This window comes from Abrus precatorius, unplaced genomic scaffold (assembly GCF_003935025.1).
Source record: "Abrus precatorius isolate BTA unplaced genomic scaffold, Abrus_2018 Scaffold10, whole genome shotgun sequence".
Taxonomy (NCBI): Eukaryota; Viridiplantae; Streptophyta; class Magnoliopsida; order Fabales; family Fabaceae; genus Abrus; species Abrus precatorius.
This window is the reverse complement of record NW_020874292.1, coordinates 28,887,634-28,904,288: the sequence shown is the minus strand read 5'-3', so window position 1 is coordinate 28,904,288 and position 16,655 is coordinate 28,887,634. Positions and strand designations below refer to the sequence as shown.

The following is a 16,655-nucleotide window of genomic DNA, read 5'->3' as shown; positions in this document are numbered from 1 at the left end:
GAGATATACCTTTTCTCTTTTGATAGAAAAAAGATGTAATTTCCAAATTTGATGTTATAATTTTTCCTTTTTGAAAACTTTAAATAACATTTTCTAGAATAAATTAGACATTAAAAGTTATTACTTCAATATAAAAAGAAACTATAAAGGACATTCCATAAAAAATAATGCATCAATTGAAGAATATAATCTACATTTAAAAATGAAAAAAGAAGGCAGTGTCAATAATTGAAAAGTTTCAAAGTACAGAACCATAAAATATAAAAAATATTAAATAATATTCTAAGAATATTATAAAATATTTTTTATAAAAAATGTAACATTTATTAATACACATATACTGAAATTTGTAATAATTTTTTATTTATTAATTTCATAATTTGTATCTTTAAAAGACACTAATTAACAAAGATTTCACATATTTACAACTAAAATCTTATGTTAAATAGATTGAATATAAGTGTGTTTGATTTGATTTTTAATTAAATCAGCTGTCTTTTTCTTATTAGTTCCTTTTTTATCCTTTCTAAGTAACTATAATAAAAATTTAGAATAATTTTTTTACCTTAAAAATAATCAATTAATGACACATAAACCATAAAAGTTACCTTTTTTCAATTCTTTTTTCTTTCGTCCCTTTTTCCTTCTATCTTTTTTCATAAAACCAAAGTAAGTTTAAATGTTAAATAACTTTCAATGAACATAGTTTAGGGACAAAATTGTACCTTCGGCTGTCTGTACTAGGTTTTATTGACGGGCTTGTTTGTAGGTCATCTCCATTGTGTGTGCCCTCTCAAAAAGGACGTCAATCCCTTTGAAGTTTTGAAGTCTTAAAACCTGTCTTGTTCTTCTTCTTTTCAGAATCCAGTTCTCTCTTTTCGCTTCCCATTGTCTCAGTTGTTTCTGCCTGAAGCAGGACCAGCCACAAAAATGCTATCTTTGAATGTTGTTCCATCATCATCCTCTGTCACTTTCAGCAAACCAAGTCACCAATGTTTCATAAATGCACCTCCCATTCTCAAACCAAATCTTCTCAGCAGGGTTCAGTCTCAGAAGAACCTACACTGTTGCAGAACCATTTCTCAGCCACATGAATCAGGTCTCAAAAGTTCCAATCTTTCTCTCATGCACACATCTCGGATCCAACATTCTATAACAAATTTAAGCTGTTCTAACAGATTCCTTTCACACCCTTTTGAGTTCTTAGCAAAACCCAGAAATCAAATTGTTAAGGCAGCATCTAATGTTAATCCTGAGGGAGAAGGTGCTGTCCCCAGTAATCCCAAATCTAAGAATCTCAAACTTGCTCTAGTATTTGGGCTATGGTACTTCCAAAACATTGTCTTCAATATTTACAACAAGAAAGTGTTGAACATATTCCCATTCCCATGGCTTCTTGCTTCTTTCCAACTCTTTGTTGGGTCCATTTGGATGTTGGCCCTCTGGACCTTAAAGCTTCAACCTTGTCCAAAAATCACAAAACCTTTCATCATTGCTCTCCTTGGACCTGCTTTGTTCCACACAATAGGACACATATCAGCTTGTGTTTCATTCTCTAAGGTTGCTGTGTCCTTCACCCATGTCATCAAATCAGCAGAACCTGTTTTCTCTGTCATGTTTTCTTCTGTCCTTGGTGATAGATACCCCATTCAGGTTTGGCTCTCAATTTTACCTATTGTGCTTGGTTGTTCCTTAGCAGCTGTCACTGAGGTGTCTTTCAATGTACAAGGATTGTGGGGTGCACTCATTAGTAATGTTGGTTTTGTATTGAGGAACATCTATTCTAAAAGGAGTTTACAGAATTTCAAGGAAGTTGATGGTTTGAACTTGTATGGTTGGATTACCATAGTTTCATTGCTCTACCTGTTTCCAGTGGCTATTTTTGTAGAAGGATCACAGTGGATTCCTGGGTATTACAAGGCAATAGAAGCTATAAGCAAACCATCCACATTTTATATATGGGTTTTGGTGTCTGGTGTGTTCTACCATCTATATAATCAATCATCTTACCAAGCCTTGGATGAAATTAGCCCACTAACTTTTTCAGTGGGAAACACAATGAAGAGAGTGGTGGTGATTGTTTCTTCAGTTTTGGTGTTCAGGAATCCTGTTAGACCACTTAATGCCCTTGGATCTGCCATTGCTATTCTTGGAACATTCCTGTATTCACAGGCGAATTCCGCAAAGAAAGCAAAGAAAATTGAAGGTGAAAAGAATAGTTAGGGAAAAAAAGAAACATTACTGAGAGAAAACCCTTGATTATTTGAGTATTTCTATTAGGCGTGTTAGATTTAGACATGAATAATGATCTTCCATTCTGGTTTCTTTTGAACAATTGCTATGGTTTCTCTATTGATGTTTGAAAGCAATTTTACTTGATTCGGTTTATTTTCATGAATATAATTCATCTAACTTGATTTATATTGAATACATCAGGCATATATAAGAAATTGACTACAATTTGTTGATCAATCTCAAAGTTTTCTTATGTCTATCTAATCACAATTTACTTGCTTAATATTTGAGGTGTCATTTAATTTGTCACTACTACAAATCCTGAAGCCCTAGTTCTCAGTTGGTGACTGCATTCCATAATTGAGCATGAGAATGTTTTCCGAATTATAGCACTCACACTGCCCTTTATTTCCTTTGTTTTCTAGCAATCTGGTATGCTTTTGATTATATTATTTATATCATCAAAAGTGAAATGAAGTCTTATGTGAATTTCACAATACAACTTTCTAAACATCTAGCTACTTTTTGTTGAAGTAAATAGTTCCTTTTGTAGCACAGGTCCCATTTTATTAAGTTGTGCTCATCTATTTTGTTGTAGAATATGTAACTAAGTTTTAGGTTTTAACTAGTTGAAGTGTTGAACATTTGTACTGCATCACTGTTCTGGCTGAGATTTACAATCTACTTGAGTGCTATTTTTTGTTCTTTGATTTTTGGCTTTCTTAAATCTAAAGTTTAGTGCAACTACATATCATGGATTTGGCGTGCTAATCAATCACTGTAGGCATTGATAGTTTTATTTGATTAGGCAGAGCAAGTTGCCACTATAAATCAGAACTAATTGATGATATGTAGTTGCACTAAACTTTAGAGAGGGAGTATGAGAAACGGTCAAACCATCAACATTTTGTAAGGAATCAGTGAGAGCAGAGTATGAATTATGTGGAGAAAACAGTGCCAATCTAAAATATAGCGTTGTAAAAAATATTATATGAATGATGCAATTCTTCATTCAAATTGACTAAAGATACATGCCACGGAAATCGTAGGCAAATTCTTCGTGTAGAGTAAAGGATGCCACAATTTATTACGAATGCAGAACCATATAAAGGCATTCTAAACTGTATATTAATTTAACAAGAGACAGATTTAAGCCAGACAAAAGTAACTTTTTTCTTAATGTGTCTGAAGACATACAACAAGAAATTAATATATAGTAATTTTTTTATTGAAAGTTATAACATTTAATGTTGGTGATGAATTAGTTTTTATATTTTTAATAAAAAAATGTTATTTATAATTTTTTTATATCTTTAAACACATTTAAAAATTATAAAAAATAATTAAACATAAAAGTTTTTTTTTTTGGTTAAAGATTACATTAGTAGTACATAAAAATTTGCAAAAAAATACAATATTATACCTTTCAATAAATTTTATTTTAATTTTTTTTAACCAATACTTAACATGTTCCTCGAAACATATAATCGAAATACATATGCACTGATTGTGGTGTTAATATAATCCTGCCATAAAAATTGATTTTCAAAGTGGCTCGATGGACTACAAACATCATAGGCTTATGCTAGCAACCTTTTCTCTTTTTGTTTTTGTCGAAGACACTTCATTAAATTAAGAAACGAAGCCCAAAACCAGCCCAAGACAAACTATGAAGAAACTGCACGGTGTAGACTGTATTTATCTTGTCCTATGAGTATGACTTTGGAGAACATTCACATTTGACACAGCATTCTCTTTGGTCTTGCAAAATCAGCTTCAGTGTTATTTATACAAAAATGATATCAATGTTTTTTTAATTACAAAAAACAAAGCCTTATTTTTATATGTATATAATTTAAATTATTTAACTTAAATATATTTTTAATCCTTATATTTTAACATTTTTTTCTATTTTAGTCCTTTCAATTTCTTTTGTTTTAATTATTATTTTTTCATATTTTTTTATTTTTAGTCCCTATTGTTGATTTGATTTACTAAGATGGTGTCAAAGCTAAAAAAACTCAAAATGATAATTTGCTAAAATATAGGAATCAAAACTAAAAAAATAATAATTTAAATAGACCAAAACTAAAAATTCAGTAAAATGCAAGGACTAAACATATATTTAAATTAAATTATTTTTATACTTTATTTATTATAAAATTTGTGTTAATGTGACAATCATTCATTACTGATATAAATAAATATATTTATTTATTCATTTAACATAAAATATTAATTTAATCATTTAATACTATAATTTTTTTATAATAAAATATAAAATTATAACATATAACTATTATTTATTAATTTTAATAAAATAAATATTTGTTTCGATCAGAAGGAAATAATACAGTTAAAAAATACATCTGAATTTTAGCACATGATTAATTATTGTTTCCAAAGCAACTCCTGGGTTGAACTGTACCCGTTGTGGTTCCACCCGCGTGCTTACACAAAGCTTGAGGAGTTTGGTTCTTGTAAGTGAGCTTCACATCCTCCAACGTTATCCTTTCGCATGGCTTCTCTGAACTGCAGTCAAATTTCACAGCAACAGGTGATGCAGATGTTCCATGAACGTCTTTGTATGAAACATCACTTATCTTCACTCCTGAGGCCTGTAAGTAAATTCATAGAAATATCTCATCACTTACAAGTTGTCATATGATTTGTTCTTTTAGTAATCTTGTGTTTAATTAAATATTTGATCCCTTGTAAAATTTATGATTTTTTTTTATTTTCTCTCTTTTTACAAAAATTTAAACGAGTCTCCCATAAAACTTAGTTAAGTTCTACTCTTAGTTAAGTTCTACTGTTTTTTCTCTGTATAAAAACTGTAAAATCTTTATTTATAACTTAAATAATTGAGGATTTAGTACTTGAAATAAGAAATAATTTTAATGGTTTGAAATCTAAAAATTTGGTAACTATAGAAACTTAACGAAATTTGGAAAAATTTGCAGGGTATGGGGAGATTTGAAGATTTTCTTATTGTGGGTGAAATTAATGGTTGGATTGATGAAGTTCAACCAAAAGAGAATTCAAAATAGTTTAATCAGGTGATTTATGGACAACTTGAATAAAAGTCAGGATTTGAAAGTTTTAAGGAGAGAAACTGATCAAAATATTTACTGTAGCAATTAAAAAATTATGTAATTAAATTCAAAACAAAAACGATTACTAAACTAAAATTATATACTAGGTATGTTTATTACTGTTTTTATAAATAAAATATAATACAAATTTGAATTGAATTTTATTTTTAAAAAAAGAAAACTGTTTTTAAAGCGGAAAATAAACACTTTCTAATATTTTTATCTTGGGACCAAAAGTTACCCAAAGAGAAAACTCACCTGAGTAGGGCAGCCACTATAGGAAGGGCAGTAACTTTGATCAATTACAATGGGGTTTAGGACATCATTCATGCTAGCATGTTCAAAATGGACATCATTCACAAATCCATCACTTGGCCTCCCCCAAGTCTTTATTCTAAAACCATTTAGAGTCTTAGAGAATGTTGTCTTTAGGACTGTCACATTCTTTACACCAGGTTCGTCCAAGCTCCATCCTAAGCTTCCAATGCTGCCGCAAAATTTGAGTAAACAATAACAATATATAAATTTTAAAAATATTAATATCAATTCATTAATTTAATTTGATCATCTAAATAAAACTATTGTTTTTTTAAAAATGAAAGTAGTCATTATACATTTATATTTTTTATATGATAAAATTTCTTTAAAAAAATTATCTCTTAACTTAATCAATTTGAAAATTTCATATAATTGATAAATTAAATGGAATTGTAATATATACCAAAAGTTATATATTGCTAAACCTAAATTTTATAATACAAGCTTTGTTATATCCTCTACATATTTTTTAATAAATTTCTCATTGTTTTATAAAATAAATATTAAATGATATACATACGGATTATCATAAAAATATAAAATATATTTAATAATTATGAGCTTTTATAGACATAAAGATAGGAGGTTTTATGATTATTCTTTTAATATAAAAGTATATTATTATATTAAAATATGATTCAGTTTGGATAAATTTTTAAAGAAGTTTTATAAGAAAAAGCTACCAATAAGAAGAAAAATACCTTATCCCATGGCCAGGTCCGCAGGCAACATCTTCGATCCACAAGTTCTTAGAGCCAGGGCCAATAGAGATGCAATCGTCCCCAGTTCGAATTCTAGGTTTAAGGATGGTGACATCAGTGGAGAACTGGACATGGATTCCATCAGTGTTAGGGCTGTTTCCATCAGCCATGAGCTTCACTCCATGCAATTTTACGTTGTGGCATTCATCCACCAGTATGTGGAACAGTTGACTATTCAGAGAGGTCAATCCAGTCACAACAACGTGGTCCGAGCTTCTAAATCTAAGTGACTGCTCTTTCACACAAAAATTAATAATTAAAAACACACTCTAAACCCTTTATGTAAAGTAGCAAAGAGCGTGTGCATGGTTAATGGTTATGTCAGCAGAATTGTTTGATTGAAGTAAGGAGTGAGCTATATCAGTGTTTGATTGAAGTAAGTCTTTATCTTTTTCTACCTTAATTGTTCATATATATTTTTAAAGAAGAGATGAAAATAAAGGAAGAGAGTGAACAAGAGTTAGGTACAGTTTTCAGTACAATGAAAATGACATATATATATATATATAAACATATTTCATCTTTCTTGCCGTTTTCTTTTGTCTTATTTTCTCTTTACTTCCTTTTTTTTGTCATTATTTTCCCACAAACAATCCAAGTTACGTCGAAACAAAGAAACTTGAGAGTGAACACGCTCAGAAGGATCACATAAACAAACTTGTCATCCTTTAAGCTTTTCTATTTAAAAAATGACGCATTAACAATGCTTTTGATAAAAAAAAATAAATTAATGCTATATATTCACAACCACTTCCTCTAATATCTAGTATCCATTTTTTTTTATCATACTACGTATCACATTTTTTATTTCATATTTCTCTTTTCGCTCTCCAATTCACGTCAATTTAGAGCCTCTATGTATACTAAACAAGCCCTTACGTGGGTGTGTCAGCGATTATTACAGGAAAAAGAAAAAGTGATATTTGGTTCCTCGTGATCTATTATTGAGTGGACCCACAAATTCTCGTCACCCGGTTGGGTCCTACAAATGCAATTTCCGAGAAAACCGAACCCTCAGTTTGGACACAGCAAAATCTCACCAGGGAGAGAATTTGTCTAAAAGTACATTTTAAATATATTTTATTAAATATTTTAAATTATTATAAGAATATACATTAAATATTTTAATAATTTTAAAATAAAAGATTTTGTTTTTAGTTTCTTAAAATAACATTAAAAAAACCTATTTGTAAAATTTTGATTCACAGACGTGATGACGATGCACACTGTTTATTTTACATTTGTCTGTTTATTTTTTTTATCAAATAATTTCTCATTATTTATTTATTATCCAATAATAATATTTATGTACCTGTAATAATATTCAAATTATTTTTTATAATCTCAATGTATTTATAATATTTTTTACATTTCATACCTTCAATCTTTTCCTTCTTTCTGCTCCTGCACTTAAAAAAAATGTACAACAAAAATATTCTTTCTTATCTTATCACATGTAATTATTTATTATTTTTCACACATCTTCTCATTTTTAAGCATGTTTATCAAACATTTTTCAATATCATAAATTATTGCATCGGACCTTCAGATTTGAATTTAGAGAAGTGAAAGAAGGTTACTATTGGTGTAGTGAGATGCAAAGTAATAATATTTATATATACATATTTAAATATGCATATTATCTTTAATACATAAAATCCGAATTCTGGACTTCCTCATTTGTCATTTTCTTCAACTTCACACCAACCACAGACCCAGTGAGCGGTTGCAAACAGTCTCATGATCCCCACTGTTACCTTAACACCCATTAAAGTCACGTAACAGCATGACATCCAGTGTTTTCAAATAATTATGTTGTTTACATTATTCAGATTAATGTTTCATGCAATAGAATATAATTATTACTATTATTATTATTTCTCATTTATATACACGTATGTTCTATGTATATTTAAATATAGCTAAAAATATCCTCAATCAACTGCATAATTTTTTTTTATCATTTTTAAACAATCCAGTTATGAGGAACAGTGTAAGTGAGAATAAGTTGGAAGCAGTTGTTTGAACGATTGGCATTGATATTGAGGGAAAAAAATAGACGTACCGGGGCTCCAACAGGGCATTTAGAATTGGTAGAGGTTTTGCAATTCCAAAGGGAAGAGGCTCGGGCATCAAGAGTACCACCGTGAATGGAAACGCCGCTAACTTGGTCAAAAGTCAACCAATGGTCAGCGTCTTCAACGAAGCGATAATCAGAAGGAGCGAGCAAAGTGCCACGAAGGGTTATGGAGATAGCGTTGTTCGCACATTGTCCACTGAACGCAACGGCTCTTCCTAATAAGAACTCTCCTTTTGGAACGTGAATCCCTGCGGGTTTCGGTGACCCACATGCTTTGCTCCATGCGCTCAAGAACGCCTCCGTCGAGTCCGTTACGCCATCTGGTGTGGCTCCAAAGTCCACCACATTGAAGGTTGTTGATTTGGCTGAGGTTGGATTCAACATGTACAATGTCAACAGAACAATCAGAGTTTTTGCTGCCATTTTCGTTTGAGAGAGAGAGAGAGAGAGAGAGAGAGAGAGAGAGAGAGAGATAGAGAGAGAGAGAGTGAGAGGATTGAGAGGTAGTGGTGAAGGTGGAGGAGGAGTCGTGGTGGTGATTTGGAACGGTTTGTGTGAGAGGGGGTATTTATAAGCTAAAGGATTTTGTATGCATATTCTCAGATTTTTCATGCCTATTAATTCAGTATATTAGTGAATAAATAATAATCAAATAAATGTCCAAAACTTTTGATGTGATTAGGGAGAAAACAAATATAAATAAGTGTAATAAAATATAAATATATAATGTAGATATTTTTAAAATGGTTTAAGTAATATAATTTTAAAAATCTCAAACAAATAAATAAAAATGATAATAAGCATGATTATGATATTAATTAAAGAATTAAATATTTTTATAAAATATTATTAATATATTTTTATAGTAAATTTTAATAAAAATATATTGTTTATTAATTTATTAATTAATGTTCTATAATCATTTGCAAATTTATATAAATAAAAGAACAACAATTAATAAATATTACTTGCAAACCTAAATTTTTATTTTTAAAATAAAATCTTAATAACTCGTGTTAGTGAGCGACATGTTAAAGGAAAACAAGCGAGTTGTGATTTGGGGAGAAGATTTTTGATAACTCAGGAAAGTTCAAATAGTTTGAAACTAAAGTTTGAGTCAGAGAGGCTGAAGTTTAAGTAGAAAGGGTAGAAGAAATTCAAGGATGTGCCTTCAACTTCCTTTGAAAATTACTAACGTTGTCAAAGAAACTTCTACATGATTAGTAATGAGTGCAAATATCATTGTAGAAATGTACGATAGTACTATAGTTATGTTGCAGCCTATTTAAGAATTTGTAATTTATTGACTTAATTAATAAATTTATAGAGTCATTTGATAAATATAAAATAAAAAAAAATTAACTTTTTAAAAAATTATCTAAAGAAAAGTATAGCTTTTAAAAAATAATTGACAATATTTGTATTACATTTTTATTTATTGTTATTTTTTTACAATCAAAACTTGAATACATTAATTATTTTGTTCTTTCATTTCTTTATTTTATTTTTCATTAATAATTAACAATATAGTTTATCAAAAAATTAAATAGATAAATAATACCTTTAAAATTAAGAAATAAATTATATAAATTAGTTAATGTAATTTTTATTGATTTAACATATTAAATCAATAATTTTAAAAATAAATTTAAGTTATTATTTGAATTAATAATATTATTTTTATCAATAAAGTATGTTAAAATAAATTATATCTCATTTAAGTTTTATATTCTTTTAATTCATTTAACATAAATTAGTCAATTATATAACTAGTTTACCAAACAATTTAATTTTACAAGTTAGTTATACAATCATAAATTTTTAATTATCTACAACTCATTTTATCAAATATAGTCTATATATAATGATGCAGTCCAATTGAAAGAAAAAATTGAAGAAATTTAGTTATGGTTATATCAAGTAATGATAATCAAATTTATGCAGGTGACAGGAAAATGTTAGTCTGTACGGTCTATTTTGTGAGTGTATGAGATAGAAAGAAGTGCAAAATAGAAAAGAGAAAAAAGGGAAAAAAAATGCAATTTTCGTATATAAACCTATAATTTGATGCTAATGGTACTTTATGTGTAGGTCAAACAAAAAGAATTAAAAGCATTTAATGATTAGCTTTATATAATCATAGGAATGAAAAGAAACGAGTTATGAGCTTTGTTTTATATAGATTTATGGTTTTGGTGTGGAGGTGAAAATAGTGCAAGTTGGCTACAGACAAGACAATGAAAGAAAGCGAAACGGAATTAATATGCAAGCCAGTACAAAAAGCCGTAGGGCACGTATTATAAAAAGAGAGTAACAGTGTTATATTTTTTATAATAAATATTTTATTTATATATTTAAATATAATCTTAAAGACTGATATTAACAAAACAAATATGAAATGTATTTATATGAATTTTTTTAAAGAGAATTTAAAGAAAAAATCATAAATTGTTTTTAATTATTTTATAAAATTTAGCCTTTAAAATTGCATTTATCTAAAAACTATTTACTTTTATATATCTTCTGTAAAGATCTAACTAAAAATTATGTTTTCTTTTGTTTTTTAAGGAAATCCATAAACTTAGATAAAGAAAAGAAAATAAAAAAAAAACTTAAAAGGATTTATTCTTACTTTATAAAACCATAGAAATTACAAGAAACGAGCTATTGCTTTTGTCTTATAAGATTTATGGTTTTGTTCTCGAGGAGAAAATGGTTCAAGTTGGCTAGAGTGAAGACAATGAAAGAATGGGAAATGGAACATATCAAGCTATATGTGATGTGCATGTAATTAATATGACAAGCCTGTAGAAAAAAGCGTAGAACAGAAATATTGCATAAAAAATAAAAATAAAAATATTTTTTTATTATTATCCGTATAAGTTTTTTTTTTTCAAATTATACAATGACTGAGTTAATTAAACATTTAAATGTAATAAAATTTTAGTAAAAATAAAATATTTATTGTATTAAAATAAAGTATAATAAATACACTACTTTTTCAATAAAACTTACGTTTGAAAAGAGTGATTAATAAAAACATGGCATTCAAGTTCACGAATCAAACAAAGTAATTTTAAAGTTCTAGACGTTGAAAAATTCATGACACGATCAATCAGTTTAGATAAACTTTTAAAAATATATATATAAAATAAATAAAAATTTTGTTATAAATTTAAAACAATTTATATGAATTATAACTATGTTTAATACTAGGGTACTGTTGTTAGCAAAGATTATCTATTATATAAAGAAGGATCAAGGATGCGTTGAAAAAGGGGTGGATCCTTTTGTGTATTGGATAGTTTATGACATAAGAGAGAAAAATATATATATGGATTTTATGATATTTATAAGATCCAGTGTCTTTCTGTTTTAATGGATAAGTGAAGATAATTTTTCTGTTAAAAATAAGAATAGCTACAAACGACAATATCAAATTAATGAGGCTGATGTGTCTATCAAAAGAATTATAACATTTTTATTTTCACTGAGATAGATTGTATAACATCTCCACCAAAGGTGGCATGCATGGAAAGTTTTATTATGGTTTTTTCTTTGGCTAATAAAAAAAATATGAAAAGCATACTATGAAAGTAAATGTAGTTATTTGTCTGAATATATATGAACTTTCATTTTCTCCAATAATAATAATAATAATAATAATAAAGCCTCATTTTGAAACACCTATAGAATAATTTTAACATGCAAACAGAAAAACAAACAATATTATATATATATATATATACACACACAATTGAAAGCAAAACAGGATATAACATTTCTCCACCCAGCATCGCCTTCACAATGTCATTATACAAATGACAGACTTAAAAAAGAGGTCGTTATTTTTATCGTACATAAAAAAAAAAGTTATAAAAATTTATTTTTTGTTGTATTTTAATTTATTGAATAAAATGTATGAAAATTATAAACATGCTAGTAGTATTATTAAATTAAAAATAAAATTTACCTAACTTTATGATTTTTATTATATTTTAATTAATACTAAAAAATATATTTTAAAAAATATGTTACTAATATTTTTATAGGCTTAATTATGTTTTTTTTTTATAAAAGTAATATTTTTTTGGAATAAGTCCTTAAAAAAATTGTTAAATTTTAATCTTTAATAATTTTAAGATGTGAAGATTTAATTTCTACCGTCATATGTACTCTGCTAAGTAATGAGTTAAATAATGAAAATTCAGCTCATTATTATTATATCATAAATAAGGAAAATTTAAATTTATATTTTTCTGAATTTCATGTTCCTCATCTTCTTTCCGTGACAACACCCTCACACTTTCGCTTGTCAGTTTCACACTCTTGAGAAGAAAAAAGTCTACGTCTATGGAGGATGAAGTTGTGAAATTGAGAGCTCTTAATTGACACTTGATGAAGAAGTTGCAAGGTCATGCTGTTTTGAATGCAAAAATTGTGATGTTCAAGTGCTTGTTGGTTGACATAAGGGGAAAGACCAATCCCCACAAGAACTAACATAAAATTATTACGTGTCCATATTACAACAAACTAGAATTTGTCTAAGCTTATGTACCTCACTACCCTGAGCTAAGCTATGGTTATTATCATATATTGATTCATTATACATCTATTACTAATATTTTAGTTAAATAAAGCAGATGCATCGAATGGTACGTTATGAAATCTTTTTTCAAATTTATATGCAATAAGATTCCATTTGCTTTCACATGAAAAAAAAAGAAAAAAAAAGCTTGTTAGTTTTTTCCATAATTTGATGGGAAATAACATGGCATAAAATGAAAATAAATAAATAAAGTTATAGTTCTTAGTGGTTGACAAAAGGGAAAGACTAATCCTAAGAAAAACCAATCACAAAAGACAATATTCCAGCATCATTACCACAATAATGAATGAGTAGTGGTGTATCTTCAACATTTGACCCATTTGCTAAAATTACGTGTCAATCCACACAATCAAACATGAATTCTAAATCAAGTGTCATTCATTTCATTAACTACAGTAAAATCTTTTAAAACGTGAAAATATTTCTTATTTAAAACACTTTTTCATATTTCCAAATAAGTTTTATCATCAACTTGAAATTAGTCATTGTTTCAACCTTTTCTACCATTTTTTTCATTACTTCTACAATAAAAGAAATATGAAAACATAGAAGTAGGTATACACAGTTTTGACAAAGTTAAAAAAATTGAGATAAATAGCATTTCTTACTTTTAATATACCACATTACTATTTCTCTCCTTTGATTAAGATTTTTTTTGGATTATGAGAAATTTCATTCTAAACCCATTGTATGGTTGAATGAAGAATACACATGCTAAACATTAAAAAATGCTGGCTAAGTCTTCTCTCTACCTCCGTGAACTTTTACATATATTGCTACCCTGCAATTTGACCTATTGAATCCGATACAAGAGAGTATAAAAAGTTTTAACATGTTTAGATTCATGTTAAAAAGTTTTTGAATTCACGTTTATTTAAATACTATATTAATTATAAATTTTGTACTGGAAACACGTTTATATTATTTTTAACGTATTTTTAAATATACACACTTCATAAAAAAAATCAATTCCAGAAATAGACAATTAATCCAAACACAATTTGACAGCCACATAACCTATTTTATGATGAAATCCAAATATAATTAATCTGTATATTTGGTGTTCTATGATGATATGTATATGACATCTCAGTGTGATTTAACTATGTTAGAAGACATATTGTATACACTAGTCTTTCGATAGATCAATAGCATATGTTAGTCATTGATACATTTGATTGCTTTTGTTTTCGACAGCGATATATATATGATCTGTTTGTTTAATCTTTTAAATTAAAGTAGAAAAACACTGTGATTTTAAAAATGTATTAAAATTAAATTAGTTACACTTATAAAAAAAGTACCCAAAATTATTTTTAAAAATATATTCTGGTTTTTTTAAAGAAAGACTCAAACAAATACATTAAAGTTTTTTAAAAACATTGTTTCAAATAAAAGTAAAACAAATGGACTCGTATTGATAGTTGAGAGTTAGAATGTATTGTCATTCTCAATTACACGCACGAGTGTCACAGTATTAATACTGAATGTCAAAATTACATATTTATATCATTTAATAATTTTTTTATAAAATATAAATTTAATTAATTAAAATTTTAGTTTAAATATTTTTATTGGATAAATAAATTTTATATGAAAAATAAATTAATAAATACTTTAGATTATTTGATTTTAGCCAATAATTTATCTTTTAGAATTTAAATAAATATCAAAATTTAAAATAAACCTACCATGGCCTTATCCCTAATCATATCCTCATAGAATTTTCCTACACACTAACATCTACTTCATTGATAATTCTCACGTGCCCACGACGTACAAGTGCAAGGAGTACGATGCCCACAGTACCAATTCATGCAAGGCACGTGTAAGAATAAAGCAAGTTAAACATCCTACTCAGCTTTGTCCCCACCAATATTCGCAGAATACTCATAAAAAGGTGATATGTATTTTTTAAAAATATTAATTATTTTGTATCTTTTTTAAAATATGTGTCAATTTTATGGAATAAAATTATCCGTAGGCTGAAATTGTAAGAGGATAAAACATTTATCGCAAGAAATATATTCTATAACATATTTTTATTTATTAATTAGAATTTATAAAAAAAACATTTTAAAAAAGTGTTGCTATCATGAATTTTTCGTATTAGTGTGGTCCGTATATCTCACGGGTCTAATTGGGTTCACATAGTGAATTATAATAAATGAAGATTCCTGTTTTTAACAGATAGGTGGGTGATGTGCCACAACATAGAGTGGATGACCCGTCTTCTCTGTTGTTATATGAACTAACCACACAAAGGAAACTTAAAGACAACACTATGCCATAATTGTATTTTGTCAAGAGTTTCATTATCAAATATTCCACCAATTTTTGTTCGTGCCTGTTATTAGCACCAATCTTTTTATGACTTCAAAAACCAACGTTTCGTTCCCACGTGTTCTTATTGTTTGCTGGGCGGGGTTGTGTTGCATATGTTTTTGTTCGCTGGCCTGCTTGCGAAATGGGTAAGGCAAATTCTATTTGTCTTCTCCGTTAATACGACGTGTAGAAATCACATTTTGTTGACCCCAAAAAAAATATACATTTTAAATTGATTAAATATGGTATTTAATATTAGTTCCAAAATTGATAATACAACTGATGTAGTAATTAGAGATATTTAAAGTATTTAAATTTTATTTTTTACATAGGTTTTCTAAAGTGCTTTAATTAACAATGTAAATACTAATTAAATAAAAAGGAAAGTTAAGACTGTATTCTATAATATATTTATTAGTATATTTCAATTATTGATTAACTTTTTTTAAAATTATGAAAAAATTATGTTTGTCTCATTTTTTCTCTATTAAATTATTATTAAAGAGTATGTTATTAGCATTACTTTCACTTAAAAATATAATTAAATTTGATTTGCCTTTCCCAAGACCCATTTCTTTCTCCGTTATTAATGTTAGAACAAGAATTAAGAGCAAAAAGTAAAACCAACATAATGATAGTAATACCTTTAGTCTAAAATAATAGAATATTATTTTCATTTTTTCAAAACTAAGTTAAAGACATTATTTTATTTGTAAAGTAAAAAGGGAACATTAGTAAGACTATGGGTTGAGTTAGATTTAAGAGAAATTTTTTTCCAATTTAAGTAATTAAATTCAAATTAGATTAGTTTTCTTAACCTAACCCAATTAAGCTCTAGTTTTGATTCAATTAGGTTGGATCGAATCAGCAGTTGCAAAAAATATAAATTTTAGTAAATATATTTTTATGAAAAATTAAATTTTTTTAATAGTTTGCAAGAATAAGAAATGATAAAAATAATGAGGTCAACTTGATTCTTTTTTTTTTTTGGTCAACAGGTCAACCTGAATCAAATTTAACCAGTTGAAAGATATGCAAACTTGGGCCCTGGGTTTGTTACTACTCTACCCAACATGACTCAGAATCGGTTGCATTCGTCTGATTAGATGAATCCTCATAAAGTAATAAGGTGTTCTGTTGTATGACAGGCCTTTATTATTAGTGCTTCTTTTAATTACACCGTGGACCTTCTAAGGCACAATGCTCATCACATGGGAATTTCTTATTCATAT

General features: G+C 27.6%; 2 protein-coding genes across 2 annotated transcripts; one reads left to right on the top strand and one right to left on the bottom strand.

Annotated features, from left to right (window-relative positions):
- The first annotated feature begins 738 nt into the window (after positions 1–738).
- Positions 739–2,452, top strand: LOC113849971 (xylulose 5-phosphate/phosphate translocator, chloroplastic). Its single transcript, XM_027480259.1, has 2 exons — positions 739–1,041; positions 1,087–2,452. The coding sequence occupies exons 1-2, from the start codon at positions 931–933 to the stop codon at positions 2,221–2,223; spliced, it is 1,248 nt and encodes a 415-aa protein (XP_027336060.1). The 5' UTR covers positions 739–930; the 3' UTR covers positions 2,224–2,452.
- A 2,075-nt stretch (positions 2,453–4,527) lies between these two features.
- On the bottom strand, positions 4,528–9,020 carry LOC113846856 (polygalacturonase-like). Its single transcript, XM_027475563.1, has 4 exons — positions 8,475–9,020; positions 6,350–6,639; positions 5,589–5,817; positions 4,528–4,853 (listed from the first exon to the last, which is right to left on the bottom strand). Exons 1-4 carry the CDS (start codon positions 8,910–8,912, stop codon positions 4,623–4,625), a joined length of 1,188 nt encoding a protein of 395 aa, XP_027331364.1. The 5' UTR covers positions 8,913–9,020; the 3' UTR covers positions 4,528–4,622.
- Between the last annotated feature and the right edge of the window lie 7,635 nt (positions 9,021–16,655).

Excerpts from the sequence above, each read along its gene's own strand:
- LOC113849971 (XM_027480259.1), top strand. The coding sequence starts at position 931 with ATGCTATCTTTGAATGTTGTTCCATCATCATCCTCTGTCACTTTCAGC. Across the intron at positions 1,042-1,086 it reads AACCAAATCTTCTCAGCAGG|CCACATGAATCAGGTCTCAA; the intron begins GTTCAGTCTCAG and ends ACCATTTCTCAG.
- LOC113846856 (XM_027475563.1), bottom strand. The coding sequence starts at position 8,912 with ATGGCAGCAAAAACTCTGATTGTTCTGTTGACATTGTACATGTTGAAT. Across the intron at positions 5,818-6,349 it reads GGACCTGGCCATGGGATAAG|CATTGGAAGCTTAGGATGGA; the intron begins GTATTTTTCTTC and ends ATTTTGCGGCAG. Across the intron at positions 4,854-5,588 it reads ATAGTGGCTGCCCTACTCAG|GCCTCAGGAGTGAAGATAAG; the intron begins GTGAGTTTTCTC and ends ATTTACTTACAG.